The sequence below is a fragment of the Petromyzon marinus genome, chromosome 14, assembly GCF_048934315.1.
Source record: "Petromyzon marinus isolate PM22_M1 ecotype Great Lakes invasive population chromosome 14, UKy_Petmar_22M1.pri1.0, whole genome shotgun sequence".
Lineage (NCBI taxonomy): Eukaryota > Metazoa > Chordata > Hyperoartia > Petromyzontiformes > Petromyzontidae > Petromyzon > Petromyzon marinus.
In genome coordinates this window covers 4,794,558-4,811,999 of record NC_133680.1, presented here as the reverse complement: position 1 = coordinate 4,811,999, position 17,442 = coordinate 4,794,558, and the positions used below count along the sequence as shown (strand labels likewise).

The following is a 17,442-nucleotide window of genomic DNA, read 5'->3' as shown; positions in this document are numbered from 1 at the left end:
CCCTAACTGCAATTAAGTAATCACTTAAATTGTTTATAATAAAAAAAAGACAGAGAAGCTTAACTGTATCCACCATTTGACGCAATATTTCCACTCCGCATGTTCCCTTTCTTGCGTTTTGTCCAAAAGTGTACGCAGTCCCTCGTTTTGTCCTGCGTGGGGTGAATTTCCGAAGAAACTCCCGGCTGAAATCAGTCGCGAGAACTTCCCAAGGGGGCCTTTCGCGACCACAAAAGCGATGCGAGACGCAGCGTGGCTGCGGCGCGGACAAACCGAGGGGAGAGAGACGAGACGCGCAGGCTGCTGGGGAAACGAGACGGAGACGGGGGGGGGGGGGGGCCGAGGAACGGAACTGTCAGCGATCGATGCAAAACCACGCGTGCGGAGGCGGTTGGGGGTGCGACGGAGGGTGTAGCCAAAAAAAAAACCGAAAAAGAGTGTTACAAACACAACAGTCACCGTCCGAGACAAAGAGCCACTGGTCCAAAGCGTGAAGACGAGTCGACTTTCAGCCGCAGAGAAATACATCATGCCACAACCGGGAGGCTCTCTCTCTCTCGTCGTCTCCCTGGAGCTGAATTTTTATGAGGAAAGATGGGCTTGTTGGTTTAGACGGCTGGAGCAGTGTAAACATGCACCCGTGGGGCGCGCGGGAGTAAGGCGGCTGCTGACACGACACGCGGACGGCGCACAAAGGCACCCCTGACGGTTGGCGCGGACGAGAGCTAAGAGCGGCTTTCTATCAGAGGGGTGGCAGAAACGTCACTCGTTTTTTTTTTACCTACGCGGGATTTCATGTAAAGGCGCACGGTTAACGCGGAGTCAACAAAGTCACAAGCGACACAGAAGAAGCCCTCCCTCTTGTTGTGGCGGTGGTGGTGGTGGTGGTGATTTATTTATTCGCCCCGTAACTCTCGTTTCTAAAACTTTCTCAGCCGACGACGACCGCCGTCGTCCGCCAAAAAGCCGCCGCGCTTTGTAAACACGGGGGAAGAGAGAGAGAGAGAGAAACACGCGTTTGGCAAACGCGCGTGACGACGAGGACGACTCTGCCGGACCAAGCGTGATCCCCACACAATGAAGTCCCAGCGGCACCGCGTGAAGCGAAGGCGGCCGTTGTTTATCAATCCTCCAACGTCAAACAATCTTAGCGGCACACGCCCCAGGGCGCAACTGTCTAATGTCCTTCTCGACCACGTAATTGCCAATGTCAATATCTGCAATTTCAAATCGGTATTGCTTAATTACCATGCACGGCACTCCTTACGTCCTGATCTGAATAGGTGTTTTTTTTCTTTGGGTACGGAGCTGGCAAGTTATAAATGACCCCCGTGCGTTTCAATGACTATATCTGTATGGGCACAAGTACAGCACTGACCTTCCACAGTGAAGCCGGGTTGTCGTTCATTCAATACCCAGGGCCCTCTTAAGCCAAGGTAGCCTTCCTTTATACCATTTGCCAGGTCAATCCATAATAATAACCCTGCCTGCTAAATGATCTCCTATGAATGGTAGATATGTTATTGTTTGTTTATATAAGTAAATAAACAAATGAGCAAAACAATAGATAATGAATGCAGGCAAGGAGAACATGTTTACTCATTAAGCATTAATGAACAAATGTAGAAAAAAGAGGCAGTCTCCTGCGGAATCAGCGAAGCAAGAAAGGAAGGAAAGAATGAACGGCACCTGACATTAAATAAACAATCAAGCAAACGTGCGTTTTGCTCACCAAGACAAGGGCGACGTTCAGCTGATACCGGCGAGAGCCACCGGGTGGTGATCATAAAGCAAGAGTCCCTATTTTGCTGTAAATTCACGGGGAAAATAGAGTAGCAATAATTAAAGCTGCTACTTATTAATGTCCTTAATCGCAAGCGTGACTTATTTGAGGTGCACTCACTTTACGGCTGAAATCTGAGCGAGCTTAACGAGACACGAAGATCGTACAATTATACAAAAGGCACACTTTGTACTCCTCGTCAATACCCGGGGCCCGGCTTAAATCGGCGCCGCGTTAATTGTAAACAGATTGACTCTTGTACGGCTAATGTGTCCCCATCATGCGCTGGGCTGATTACGCTCCGCACCGGGAAGTCCGGTAATAAACCGTGGCGCGGCGACGTTTCCAGGCTTTCAATGGATATTTTTTTTTGCGGGAGGAATTCTCTCTCTCTCTCGAGCCCATGCGGACATTCAAACAGAAATCGATCCGATGCCTCCGCGACGTTATCGACTACTTGTAAAAACTCACGACGATGATGACCACGATGATGATGATACTGGAATAATTATTATTATTGTTGGCTTGCCCTCTCCATTTACCGTATGGTAAATTCCAAATAAAATGTATCTACCGTCTCTGCAACAACATTACATTATACTTGGAAATAATCATAAGGATGATGATGATGATAATGACGATCATCATGATGATATCATAGTAATGCCTTTGATGGCTTTTTTGTTCTCTGACAAGACAAGGGAGTGGCTGCTCTCTCTGTCACTTTCCGCCACGGATATATAAAAAAAATCATTCCGCCGTCTCTGCAACATTATACGGCATAACATTTGTGAATAATCGATGATGACGACGATGATAATGATGACGATGATATCAGAGTCGCGGATTGTGTCAATTTTTTTTTGCCCACGACATGGGGGGGGGGGGGGGGTGGGCGACGATCGGTTCTCGCTCCCTCTCCGAAAAGCGGACGCGGACGCACGGAGCGTAACGCGCGGGGAGTGGGAAGACATCAAGGTTAACCGTGTGCGTAAACGCTGTATCGACTGCGGGAGCGGGCCCATGCATCACGCCCCGCGCCGGTGACAGGCGAGGGATGCGCAGAAATGAGGCCACTATTAAAGCCGCCACCACCGCGCTCTCGGCACCCAGCTGGTGCAAGACAGCCTCCTCCTCGTCCTCCTCCTCCTCGTCCTCCTCAAGTTGCATCCGCAAGCGGAGGCCGCCACCACCGCCGCTGCCCCCCCCGTCTGTGAACTTGTGCAGGGCGTCATTACAGTATCGATGAAAAAAAAACCCCACTACGCGTAATTACAGTGTGACCTCGTGTGTTTGTGTGTGTGCTTACACAAAATGAAATCATGGTTGTGAAATGTTTTTATTTATTTTTTAAAAGGCAAGCTCTGTGTGGGTGTGAGATGTTTGGATGTTTAGGGCTTAGCAACTGTGCGCTTCACTCAGGGAAGATGCCTGAGAGAGTGGATGTTTGGCCAAACGTGATTGTGTGTCCAGTGTATGCGGGTATTCTCCAGTATACATGCCCCTGCCGATGTTTAGAGAACGAAAAAGAGAGAGAGGGATGGCTGGGAGAGGCCTCTGGTGAAAAGCATCCCAGAGTCTTTCGTTTTGTTTAACATTCCAGCCCACGGTTGTTTTATTTGATGAAAGCTGGGGGTGTTATCATTCCACATATTTTATCGCTTAAGCTAAAAAGCACATCCTGAACCTTCGAGACCCCTTAAAACTATTTTTCACATTTCCATTATCAAAAGCGGGTGCCACTGGCTCTTTTGTATTTTTTCGTATTGTTTTTGTTTTAATGCTTACTGTTATGAGCGCCAAAAAAACCTGCGATTAAACGAGTCAATAATGGCCACGGCCGCTCAGTCCAGCCTTAATCTAAGGAAGCTATTGTTTATCCACAGTGAGCCTCACTCCACACAATGGACGCCCCCCCCACTCCCCCAACACGTGAAAATCTATATGCAATGGCAAGAAGATAGCCGTTGCTGATTAGTTCACATTATTCATAAAGCTTAGACACAGCCGACCTGTCCCTCTGAAACAACACAGCTTCTTTGCTATCTTCAGATAAGGGCCAGTGCCACCACAGCTGCCCTCGAGTACTTTCTGACCTTTACAACGCTGCTAAGTAGTTTGATGACGTACAGCATATCTGCTCAAAAAGGCCGAGAGACTTGCGCTGTAAACAGCAACAGCAGCCATCGTGGGGCCCTCCCTTGCCAGCATCAAAATAAAATAATAGGTTTGACCCTTTCTGGCAATAAACCACAAGTGGTGTTAAGATGTTAAAACACCAAACGGAAACATTTTGCAAGCAATCATGTCTGCATTAACCACATGTACTTGCGGTGAACATGCAAACAAGAAAACATGCTCTGGTAGTATATGATGCATTGTCTTTGAAACCGATTGGTCCACACCAGAGACAGCTTTCTATATTAGAGCCTAGTCTCAAACAGTGTTCGACCAGAGGACGCCAAAAGGCGAACAGCACAAAGACAATGCCACTATCAAGACATTGGGAGTTCGGTTGTGAGCAGCTACATCATGGGACCTCCTTTGCCAGTATCAAAATATAAGAATAGGTTTTACCCTTTCTGGATATAAAACAGTTTGTATTTGGATGTTAAAACACCAAACAGAGATATTTTGCAAGGAATCATGTCTGCATTAACCGCAGCAGCCGCAAAAGAAAGACCTCTTTGGCCATTTAATACACAACACAAACAATAGCAAATGTTTTACAGGAAACGTCCTTGCCAAAAATTGCGCGGTTCACCAGCAATGGTGCAAGCAAGCCTAACTGCTAATGAGACACTGAATGTCGACACAGGGTCAGAGTTTGTTTGGATTTAACCAATACTGCTCATGTGATGCACTCCCAGAAGGCCGTGCGGGTTGTATAAAAATAAAAGGGTTAATTTTTTTACGTGCATAGATAAATGTGGGGAGGAGGTGATACGGTACTTATTTTCTTCTTTTTTGTATTCCTTAACTCTGACCCTAAATAATGCTCTAAATCCGCTTCGCGAGGTGTACGAAAATATTTTAATAACAGGCCCTTTTAAAATTAAAAGCAGTCATGCAGAAATGCTACATTTCTATTTTTTTCAAGCATCGTGCAGGCATTGTCCTAAATGCCGGCATTAATAAGATCATAAAGGATATGTCCGGACTGCACCTTGCCCGGAGTTAAGGCTTCCTTTGGTGGATAAATAGCAGGGATTATGGCTTATCACAGAGGGCCTAAGAAAATGGGGAAGTGAACAGTTACTCTACCTAATGTGAGTTAGTCATGGATGGGAGATGATAGCAATATTTGTCTATGACTTAGACAATTGATTCTGTCGGTTTCTGACAGCATGAACGGCAGTCCAATAGAACTTAAAAGAATGTGTCCCATTATTTCGAGCAATACTTGAAGTAATGACAGCCAAAGGTAAGCGACAGCAGCGACAGCAAAAAAAACCGGTTCTGGCCTTGTGGAAACAAGATCTGAACATTGCACGCTGGAAAAAAAAAGACCACAGCAGTTTGATATGCAAGCGTACACACAATGACTGACAAAGAAATTGGGGGTGGAAAAAAAAACACTCACGAGATGTATCATGTCCGGAGTGTAAGGGGTTATGAATTTTCACGTTTGTTTTGGGCATCTGTTTCTCCTGTGGAATTGCTTTCGGGCATTTGCCTGTCGGAGCGGCCGCGGACAAACACGCCTCGATGCAATCACGCACGGCAGGCGCCCGCGAGCTTGTGACCGCGCATGCACCACCGTGCTCCACACGGCACGCCGAGCATCCGACGCAAGCCCCCCCCCCAGCCACCACCACCACCACCGCTCAATGTGCGCACGCACGCACGAAAGTGAAAGCATGGCCACGGCTGTTGGAGGTGAGGGGCGGTGGACGAGTGTTGCTGGGGTGGAGAGAGGAGGAGGAGGCGTAGGAGGAGCGTAAAGAGCGGCCCGTGGGGGCTGGGTGAGGCTGTGGGGGGTGGGGGTGGTGGAAGTGGGGAGGGCACAGGCAAGCGGGGGCAGACGCTGGAGATGAGTGGCCCCCACGGGAGAGAACCAACGACACAATGACACCCCGCCCAGTAGCCCCCCCCCCCCGCAAGGCCCCAACCAGACGCGGATTTGTCTTACTGTCTCCTCTGCTTGGCGCTGTGTTTTGTCTGGGCTCTCTTGTCACTTTCACCCCGCGACCCGCGGACAGAATCCGGGTCCCCAGAGAGGCTAACGTACCGCCCCACCACCGCCTCCGCCGCCACCGCCGCCACCGCTAACCGACACGATGCGCTTCACCTCGATAGCTCGTCCCGCTCTCAATTTCCCGGCTGCACACTTAACCTCACGTGCGAAAGCGCGCGCGAGCGTGAGCGTGGCACGCGCACACTTGCGCGCGCATTATCTGCATTAAATATCTGTCTGGCTGAGTTTTTTTTGTTTAATTTGAGACAACGCTCTAAGGCAGACACCGCTTTTGGACGAAAACATTTTTTTGTTACGATATCAGCGGTGGAGGTGATGGAATGAGAGCGGTTTTTGTAATAGAGATTCAGGAGCAGGTTTTCTTGCGCTTGTTGTATGTAATTACACCTACATTACCTGCCACTGACAGCAACTTTGCTTGCCTGAAAGAAAATTAATTTGCATGTTTTCAATAAATTAGATCTAGCCACAGCTCAACCACTACCGAGCACCAGATGAGATGGAGATTGGAATAACATAACCCCCCTCTTCCTTTATTTCCCATTAGCTTGATATGGACCACGTACAATTAAAACACAGGGGAACGCTAAATGCCACTGCAGTTTATAATAGTGCAAAAATATACACCTACAACCTTTTTAACTCACTTCTATTTGAAAATCTCCGTGTTAATTGTGGGGGTTGTTTGACTATACTTTACCACCCCAGTCAGTGCGGGGTGGTAAAGAGGGGGGTGATCACACAGGACCGTTTGAGATACCACTCAGCACTGGTGTTAGCCACGCACGGAAATAGAACTCGGGTCACCAGGTTAACAGCGCAGTACACTAACCACTGCGCCATAAATCCACGCACAGCAATAATAATAATAACTTGTTTGTTTTTTTTAACGCAGAAAAGCCTCGCGGAGTCTCACAACTCTTTTGGAGGAGGGCCCTACATTTGGATGTATGGCCAATTCGATTGCTGATTGTTTGTAAGCGGATACCAATAGAACCTGGAGAAAGCCACAGATAGATTCAATCCATTCTTATCCTGCCATCTCTTGCCAGGGTACCCCCTGGGGTTGTTGACTTTCTAACCAGGCCCCAATTTCAGCCTAATAATCATGAAATGCAAAAAAACCCACCAATGCCTCAAAATCACACGGGCAGGATCAGCATCTTAGTCTGTATGAAATCAACAAGAGGTTGAGCCGTGTCATGCAGACGAGTTCACAAACCTACTTGCTGTACTTCCATCTCCTGGTGAAATCGCAGCCCGGTGTGTATGGAAATTTCACAAATCTCCACGGCGAACAGATTAAATGGCGGTGGCACAGCCCAGCGTACCCCACTTGTCGCAGAGGTTTGCGGTTCAAATTCAGTGCCCCCCCCCCCGATTAATACTGCAGGTGTTAGAACCATAACACTACTACGGACCGCACGCTCCACAGTAGCCTTTAAAGATCCCCTGATGTCATTTGCAAGGGTAGGCCAATGTGTGCCGACATGACAACCCATAATTTTCCATAATTAAACAATTTGCCTGCAAATGTCTCAATTAGGATTATACACAAAGCAATCATCACCCCCTACTGGCGGACTAATTCCCCAGGTCACGGGCGCAAACGAGACTCATCCTGGTCTCTAGAGTTCTCACCTGGAGTGGAAGATGGAAGCCTTCGCGCGGCCCATTCCGCAAAGTGATCAATCACGACTGATACCATCAAACCCGGCGACCAATCATCGATTGACCGTCTTCCCGATCTCCAGAACGGCAACTCAAACTGGCGAAACAAAGTAAGCTTGAGGTGTCAGCCGGCCACTGCGTGCGGAGTCTGACGACGGCGCCGTATGCGCAACGCATTCGCGAAGGAGATGAAGAAGGACCGCTTTTAACCGTTGGTGCCCGAGCGCTCGCGTTCGCCCGGCACATCAATGCCCGGCGAAAAACCGCCTTTGCCTCTCAACAAGCGGCCCAGACCCCCGCCTTCAATAAGTCGTACACACGCCTGGCACATTGCTTCAGCGGCTCTGTTTCGCGTTGATAATCGGCGTTCGAGGAGTGCGGGTGGCATTAGCCTGCCGTTAGCAAGCGTCTGTGGGCAAGATGTCGTTAGCACACAAGCAGATATCATTAACAGCGTGCCATCAATATTCCTCATAAAAGCTGACCTTTTAAATCTTAATCAACTAAATGCTGTCAGATGGTAATAATGTCATTAATTCCATTCTGTGGCATCCCTCCCTATCAATTAACATTAATTAGTTGCAGCGGGTTTTCGCTTTTCTCTTTCTCTCGCTGTGTAAGTGGCTAAATGAGAACTAATGTGGGTTAAACAGACTCCACTAAACATGTTATTTGTACTTCATTTGCAAACAATATAATTTTTTTCAGTATTTTCTAACCGCGATGTACTTTACGATTTATATTTTCCGTGCGTATATCACCCTGCGTGCCTGCAGAGGATGTGATTTTGCTTGCTGCAGCTCAAAGCCGCCGTGCTACCTTTGCACAGGAATGGTTCCCATGCTGAAATGCTGCGTGATCTCTTCCAGCATCTAAATCAATGATCTTCCTATCCCGTATTCCATGGTGCGCCAATAGGAATGGTCAAGCATTGCTTCGTGATGATGGCATTTTGCACAACGTGTTTGCATTTCGCTTTATTTTGATAAAAATCAGGGGGATAGGTCGCTAAGCTGGCACCACTGAGATTCTGGGTTCACAATCCAGATTTCAAATGCCTCTCATCAAACTGGGTTCTCAAGCTGAGTGAGTTGATGGCCTTAGTCTAGTCTCCAATGACTACACACACACAACCCCCCCCCGCCACCGCTTTTAATTTAGTTCTCCACTTAATTAGGCTAAATTCTAGCTCTGAAAATTAGAACCCATCAATTTAACTGCCATGCGACTAAGAACATTACTCTCCATGGCAGAGTGGTGGGCGGGGGTAGGTGCTGCCACCCACGTTGAACCTCTCGGGTAGCTCCACGGCGCACCGCTTCCATGGACCCGTTCTCTCGGAAACAAAAAGGGCTCCCAGCTGCTCGGTGAGAGATCCGAAACGGACACTTCATCTGTTAACGCCAACATCACAGTTGAGATGAGATTAAAATTGGTGGCCGGAGACCAAAAAAGAAACGATATATACGTAACAAAAATAAAATACTCAGCCGATGGGCTCAAAAGCGTTCGCACCACCATTGCAACTCAAAAGCTTTGCATCTCTGAGTGTGCCCGTCCCAAGGCCTGAACCCAAAATCCCAGAAGTGTTGGCTCAGTGCCCCGACAAGAGCATTAGCTTCCTGAGACAGCCAGCCACCCCGACGAGACCGCAGTAATGCAGGCAATTAAACGCTTTACGTGGAGCCTGCATTAAGCTAAAAACTGTAGCGCGTTTAGTGTGGGCGTTGCACCTGGACACAGCAACTCGTTAAAAACTTTGCTCTCTTAGGGACTCCAATGCAATAAAGTGAAACCACCGTAAATATATATGCCACACTCTCGTTTAGGGAATAAGGTATAGGTGAATTAGTGAACAAACACAAAAAAAGGGCCCATAGTCTTTGACAAACAAGAAAAGTGAATGGGCTCCCACAGGATCACGTCGCTGGACACGATGATGACCGATGGGTGAGCCAAGTAAAATAAAAAAATTTGAATTAATCTGCGGCCACTTTCTGGCCTAGATCCGCCATGCAAGGCACCCTTACTTCGAACACAATGGAATACCGATAAAACAAAATGGAGGGAGTATACATTCGAAAGCACGATCGCAATTCTTAAAGTAATTTCCCGCCAGCACCATCGCCACTTTTCCCGGCGACAGGATGGATGCGACGCGTGATGGAAGGAGAGAATGCGCCCAAAAGATGACGACCCACTGTAAAGACGGAGCTTTTGGATGGGTTCATGGGTCTTAGCGGCAATGGAACATACGGAATGGCAATGGTGCGCGGGGGGGGGGGGGGAGGTGGGGGGACATTTATCTAGCAGTGGATAGACAATGGCAGATGATGATGATGATAGGGTACAGAGGTCTGGACAATAGATTGCACAATAACGATCGGACAGAGTTGGAGATCATCCCATTCGTAAGAGACCACCCTTCCGTGCAGGCAGCCGTGCACTGGTAATCTATGCAGAGCGGCGCATGAGTTCATTGTGCAATGAGTAAGTCATTTATTTTCGATGGTGAGTCACGTATGTGTATGCACGTATGTACGTGTGCGTTACAGAACGCACACGTTCAGTGGCGAGTGACAGGGGAACCGGTCTTGGACCTGCCCCTATGTCGACTCAGCCTTAAACGAGTACCTGGTGCTGTGCGTGAACATCAGCACTGGGGAGACGACCAGGCGTGACGCCGGCAATGCCCACAACTGTGTTCACCGTGCCAACCTTAACAGGTGCTCACTAACAGCACTTGGGCTCCGCGGTGGTGAGATATTAACTGTATATTTGGAATTTGCGTTTCTCTCTCCCTATGCTCGCGTGGATCTTTTTCTCCGCGTCCTCCGTGTTTTTTGCCCTCCGCATGTGGAATCAACAGTATTTGGCTGCCACTATACATCTCCACGTGATGAGCCACTTCGTTGGGCGATCATTTGTGGCCAGGTCGCTTCCAAAAAAGAGCTACGTAGCTCAGTGGGGCCTTACCTGGTAAAATAAAAATAGTCTAATAGTTTTCCACTTGCCCCAGCAGCCTGTGAAACGCCCTTCGGGAGGCCTCTGTCTCCATTCCAGCAGCGCCCAGCACGAGCTCCCTCGGCAAGCAAGAGCAAACGCATCTCGACTCTTCACCCACCGCCGCCTTTGAGCTGACTGCAAAATCCACGACACTTTTTTCCAATTATCACAAACACTAAGGATTACTTGGGGCGCGCAATGCGCTTTCGTCGCCGCAGTCCACCGGTCGCAGCCCTCTTACTGGCGGCGGCGGCGTGGTATTTTTTTGTTTTTTGCACGCGCGGCGTTTCACGAAAAGCGACTCGTCAAACCGAGCCCTTGCGCGCCCGAGCGCAACGAGCAGCTCTAGACACAAAAACACAGGCCGTTTCTCCTTGGCACGCGATCGCCCTGCGGACCCAATCGCGCACTCACGCGCGCGCGTGCATGCATGCCCATGTGACTCTAAGGCGCACGTGTGTGTGTGTGTGTGTGCGGTAGTGTAGCGGTTAGCGCGCTGCGCTATGAACCCGACGACCCGGGTTCGATTTCCGCCCAAGGCCAACACCAGTGACAGATTATCTGATCCGGTCATGGTCTTCCCCTAGGTCGACTCGGCCTCAAATGAGTACCTGGTGAGGTGTGTAAACATCGCCACTGGGGAGACAAAGGTGGCCGAGCGCTGTGTTGGCCACCCACCCCCTCGTGTGCCGTGCCGGCCTTCGTAGGTGCTCGCTCACACAAACTGAACAGTCTGTTCAGGCTATAAGGGGGGGGATCTTTGTTTTTGTGTCACAAAAAAGCCAGCCGCCTATTGGCTTTGGCTGCCCAGTGACCCCGAGGGTTGGGGTTTTCTATTGGGCGGGTGGGGGGGCTCACCTGCAGGGAGGGCTGCTTGTCGTTGACCTTCTGTGGCTTGAGTGACGCGGCCTGGTGCTGCAGGAGATACTGCCGAGCCACCGCCTGCAGCGCCTGCATTGGCGCAGCCACACACACGCACACACGCACACACGTGCGCACAGAGACAAAGATTCCAACTTTAGGATCATAGGCTGTTGCAGACAAGTGTTGTTGATAATAATGAGCATCTATTAAGGCTGCCAAGATGCACGATGGAGCGGTGTGGTTATTAACATGCTAGCCACCCCAATGCAAATGTTTGCAACACTGAATTAGGTGCTAATTTGAGGTTGAGTTGACCCAGGAGAGGCCCAGGACAGGTTTGAATACCAAATGCCATAGATATTTTGCGTGGCCAGGAATCTATCCCAGATCGTTGGGATTGTATTATAGTGCTCTAACATTGACAATGTTCACCCCACACACACAGACAAAGGCAAAGACTCTACCCCAGTATAGCCTTCAATAGACTGTTGGTTCAAGTGTTATGAAGGAGTGCCTATTAAGGCCGGATTTGCACACAAGGGGTTGTTGTGGCTAGCATCACAACCAGCCGTATCTATCCCCCAGTGCTGATGTTTACCCATCGCACCAGATACTCATTTAAGGGGAGTCCTGGGACCAAGTCAGATAATCACCACTGATGTTAGATGTGGCTCAGAATCGAACTCAGGTCACCAGGTCCATAGCTCAGTGCATCAACCACTATACACTACTGCTCCCCACAGGCACACACACATCGTCACACACACAGACAAGTACAGACGCGCGGGGAATTAAATGTGTCAAATGGCGATCTCTGGCCAATGCCATCGGGCATCACAAGGAACCCACGGGGGAGGTAGATGGTGGGGGGGGGGGGACGTGGGGGGGGGGGGCTGGGGGGGCAGAACGTCCCATGTTTGCCAGATTTCCCCGGTCAGGTGTGCCCAGCGGAGCTAATTGGTGGGGAAATAGGTTTATGTTTTATTCATATTGACAGCGGCGGGACACACCTGGGATGGGGGCAATTGTGAAGTGGAACACGTGAATAAATAAATAACTCCCGCGCTCCGTGGGGCTCGCAGCCACTGCGAGGGGCCCACCGGGCACTTTTCATCCATCATCGCGAAAAATCTGCGATAATAATCACGGCGGCAACAAACACTTGTTGACTGAGGGCAAAAGCAGCCAAGAGGGCAGCGGGCCACTGTGTGAAGCGTTCCCACCACTGTTGCCGTTGTGACGGACGTGCATTTTGCAAACCAGGTGGAAACAAGGTGGGGGGGGGTGGGGGGGGCGCATTCAGAGGCTCTCACAGATTTCTCCACGCCACCTCTTAATTACCAGCACAACGTGAAATCTGTGTAATAGCAGTGATAACTTTCAAACTGTCAAACCTACATTCATCTGTAAAACCCTGATCATTGTTTTATCCCTCTTCTCGCTTCAGAGAGACAATTTAAAATGTACACGTATGTATTTTTCTGGCACCAAAGTTGCATCTTAATCCTCGGGTTTTTTTTTTATAAAAAAAAAAGATGAATGGTAAAGAACTTGCCAGAGGTGGTGTGACCAAAAAAAAAAGAAACCACACACTCACGCACAGTCGACACACCTCTGAGCAAAGTTAGCTTCATGACATCCTGGTATTGGGGTCCTGCCCAGGTAATTACAGGCTCAGGTGAGATATTGGCAACGTAGGCATTAACACGGGCCGGCTGCGTACGTTGTTGCTGTGTCTTAATTCAAGTGTTTTTTTTTTGGTTCCACACAGGACTTTTCGAAGGAAAGGAAAAATCGCAAAGAATCACTCGCAACTATGATTTCTCGCTTTCCACAACAAACCAAGGGAGGTGTTGCAAGGCTCTCCATTTAATGGCTCCGTAATATCATCATCATCATCTTCACACAACATCCGCCTAACCAAGCACCGAGGCCGTCCTGTGCCTGCAGTCGTTGGCCCCGCCGCTTGGCAGTCGCAATCAATCTCACTTCTGCAATTGCTGAAATTGCCTCGACTTTCCTCTCCCTAAATCACTCGTGGTCACTGCCTCGATAGCGTTTCCGTTTAGCCGAACGTCTCTTGGCCATCGGCGTTGAGCTTAGTTTCATCTGTTTTGTCACCATTTATAACGAAGTGGCTCGCTGTCTGTGCCCAAGTCCAGGGCTGGCGTTGGGCAAATAAGAAATTCCGCAGTAGGTTTGTAATATTTCCTGTTTACCCCGAGGAATTAAAACTTGTCCTGAGGAATCATCACGGATGTGGTCCTCCGTACACTTAAAAAAACGCACTTCGAGTTGCCACCACTGAGGGTAATTGTGTCCAAATAAAATAAGACATACCGTGGGAAGAAGAATACCTCACAATACCAGGAAGCGGAGATCAACGCGTAAATGCATTGTCTCGAATGCTGCATTTTTACGCAACTGACAAAATACTCGTGACTCTTAATGTCCCGGGAAGTCTCAGATTACTGGACAGCTACATAAAAAAAAGAGGGTGATCCTGGAAAAGCCAGGACAGGTGGCAACCGCAGAGCGAGAGGTGGGATCCCAAAAAGCGGCGAGCATCTGGCTGAAGAGTCGAACAAAAGCCAACCAAAAAGCCCGCCAATGATGACCGCATTGGGACAATCCTGCCTGGCACCAACGAAGCGTGGGTGACAGCGGTTGCTTACCGAATGTCTCGACCCGCGGACGTGTGTCACGTGTGCGCACCGTTCACATGGCACGGCGACGGTGAAACTGCGCAGGTGGAAAACCCTGCAACGGGCTTCGCCTGCGGCTACGCCAAATGGCACCGGCGGGTGAGGAACGGGTTACGGCGCCGGGGCCGTTTGCTTGTTGGTTGCTCAAGAGTCACGGGGAGGCAGTTTGTCAGCTGCGCCCCGGCGACGCGGCGGCGAGCAATTTCTCAATTTCCCCTCAAACAAGGAGCCGCGCGTGGGGTAAGTGACAGCTGATCGGATAAACACACACGGGTGGCGAGCGGCGCGCAACGCTGGGTCAGGCGACGCCTCCGCGTCAATCTCGCGCGCCTCGTAAAAGCGCGGTGTGGGTTGGGTGAGGGGGGGGTCCCACACCCGCCGGGCCCCCCCCCCCCCTCAACACCGCCAAAGCGAGGGCTGCTCACGGTCGCCGTTGTGAAATTTTGAACGGCAAATTTTTAAACGGCGATGGGGGGGGGGGGGGCCCTCATTCACCCCAGGCTGCGGCAGCTGCTCCTGCCGCAGTTCCCGTGCCCTCTTTTTGCCGGCCGGCCGGCCGCCGCCAGCCCGGCTTGTTTAGGAATTTGCGTTCCTGCAGCTAAGCCCTGGGTCCTGAGCAAACACGGAACAATGCAGTCCGCTGTGTCTCGTAACAGCGCCTTTGTTTGTTCATCTGCCTGTTGGTCTCTGGCAAACTCTCTTGACTCACCACAACAAATGCCACGGGGGTATTTATTTCAGCAGATTTATTTTTAGTGAGCTCACCCTAATATTTTCTCCCTCTCCCTGTGTCCCTGTCTTTCTTCCGCGCTTAGGTTTTGCAACGGATGAATGAGCCACGTTCTAAATTTGAAAATGAGAGCATGTGTCATAAAACACGCATCAAGCATGGTTACAGTTTCAATTATGTTACTCTTAGCGTGCCTTGCTTTTTTATATTAGCGCAGGCTGTGGAAGGTTGAATTGACACGACGAGGAATAAATAAGTGCTCAGGTAGGTATGGCTTTGCACATTAGTTGACAAGAACGTTACGATTATTTCCGTCTTGCAAATAATTTGCCTTTAGGTGTCACTATCAAGTGCAAAAGGACTGTCAATGCACTCTATCTCAAAAAAAGATAAAGATCTCCCGCATAGACAACACACACTGCTGGGGCAAGTGTTGTTATGAAGGAAGCACGGCACACGAGGGGGTGGCTGGCCAGCACCACGCCCGGCTGCCTTTGTCTCCCGAGTGGCGATGTTTTTACACTGCATCAAATATATATTTGAGGCTGAGTGGACCTAGGGGAGGCCCAGAACCTGTTCAGATAATTGTCACTGGTGTTGACCGTGAGCGGGATTCTAACTCGGGTCGCCGGGTTCACAGCGCAGCTCGCTAACCGCTACACTACTGCATGTGTGTACTCGATCAAACGCACGCGCGCACACACAGAATGATTTTCATTTAAAAACAACACACCCACTGACATGGCCAAAGGGAACGCATCAAGATTAAGAGAAACGTGTGAAAATGTAAACTGTGTGAAAAAAAACACCGTTTTGTTATTAAGTTGTTTGCTGGGATTTGAGAATTGGGGAAACCATTCCCAGTGGCTTGTGTTGCACTGTTTCACAAACGTATCATCATCCTACTTACGTTGTGCACTCGTTTTGTTTTAAAGGCGGCTTATTGCTTAATTTGTTTTTTATATTCCCTTGATGCGTGCAAAGCCACTCATTGCTTGTGAATGGCCAAACATTGCAATGTGGCAAGACCCTCCTCTAAAAATGTGTGGAGACTCAAGGAGGATTTGCCAGTGTAGATAAAGGACATCATCAACAATAATTGTTCGTCGTCCACTCCGTCATCATGCAGTCCCACGTGTTTATTTAAAATGTTTAAAAAGTACTGAGCGCAGTATCTTTTTTTTACAAGCTGCACCCACTCGTTTCACCAAACAAAGTCTGCAAGCATGGGAAGACTCCGTTCGGTCACAAACAGATGTATTTATTTTTACAATCGGTTCCTGTTTGTTTCAAATAAAATCTTTATGAAAGGACACTCTTAAATATCACACAGATCTCTTTACAAGGCGATGTGGTACACTATTTATTGGCATACTATATATTTAGTATACTGTTTATTGGGATACTGTTTACAATTGGACAGTTAATTTGGACCGTGAAAATAGAACAAAAACAAGGGTCCAACACTTTTCCCAGGGAACAAGTCCGGGCACATTTTGGTTCCGTGACCAAATGGGTGAGACCTGCTCTTTGTGACGGTTTGCCCACAGAATGTGGTAAGAGTTGCCACTACTGATTTGCAACAACACCAGGACGTACCATAAGAATAAAAATAAGATTTCACAATACCAGAAAAACAGAGAACTGGAAATAAATGCATTGTCTTGAGTGATATATTATTATTGTGTAATTGACAACCCCCCCCCACCCCCCCCCCCCCCAGAATTTTTTAATGTCCCGGGAAGATTTATTTTTTAAAAATCCAGGACAGCAGCAGCTACCTCAATGAGAGGGCGATCCTCGCAAAACCTGGACAGGTGGCAACCCCAGAGTGAGGTGGGGATCCCAAAAGCGGCAAGCATCTGGCTCAAGTGTCCAACAAATGTCAACCACAAGGGCGTCCAGTGATGACCGCATGGAACAATCCTGCCTGGCACCAATGAAGTCAGGTTTTAAGCGGTTGTTTACCAAATATCTTGACTTGTGGACGTGTCTTACGTCTGTGTTTCCATGGTACCGCAACGGTAAACTCAAACGTGTCATCAATGCCAGCTTTAGGTGATATGGGGCCCCCAGGTCCCAACTGTTGACAAGAAACCCAAGCACCTCAACGTGAAGACGTAGCCATAATCTGCAGCTGGGTATGAAATCACTGAAAACACAGTGTGATCACTCAATGCCAACTACTAATACATCTGTCTAACTCACATGTCAAATCAAAACTTCCGATTTTTCATCAGGACCGGCAGTGCAAAGTAGAGGAGAGAAGGTCCACCTCATGATTCAGAGTCGCAATTTGATTGGGGGGGGGGGTCAGGAAGGAAGTGAATGGTAGTGCCCTCTAGTGGCTGTCGCGATGACTTGGCCCGAATACGTAGGACATCAACAAACTGGACAACTTTTGATTTAAAGCTTTCGTGACTGCAGGGATTCATATTCTTGGTTCTTTCGGTAAAGTCACGTAAAAGGGAAGCAATACATTTAA

General features: G+C 49.0%; 1 protein-coding gene across 1 annotated transcript in view; it reads right to left on the bottom strand.

Annotated features, from left to right (window-relative positions):
* Positions 1–17,442, bottom strand: part of LOC116942402 (forkhead box protein P2) — a 188,160-nt gene that overhangs the window by 102,624 nt on the left and 68,094 nt on the right. The window contains exon 3 of the mRNA XM_032954289.2: positions 11,517–11,609. Coding sequence (XP_032810180.1) covers positions 11,517–11,609 — 93 coding nt within the window. The remainder of the gene's footprint in view (positions 1–11,516; positions 11,610–17,442) is intronic.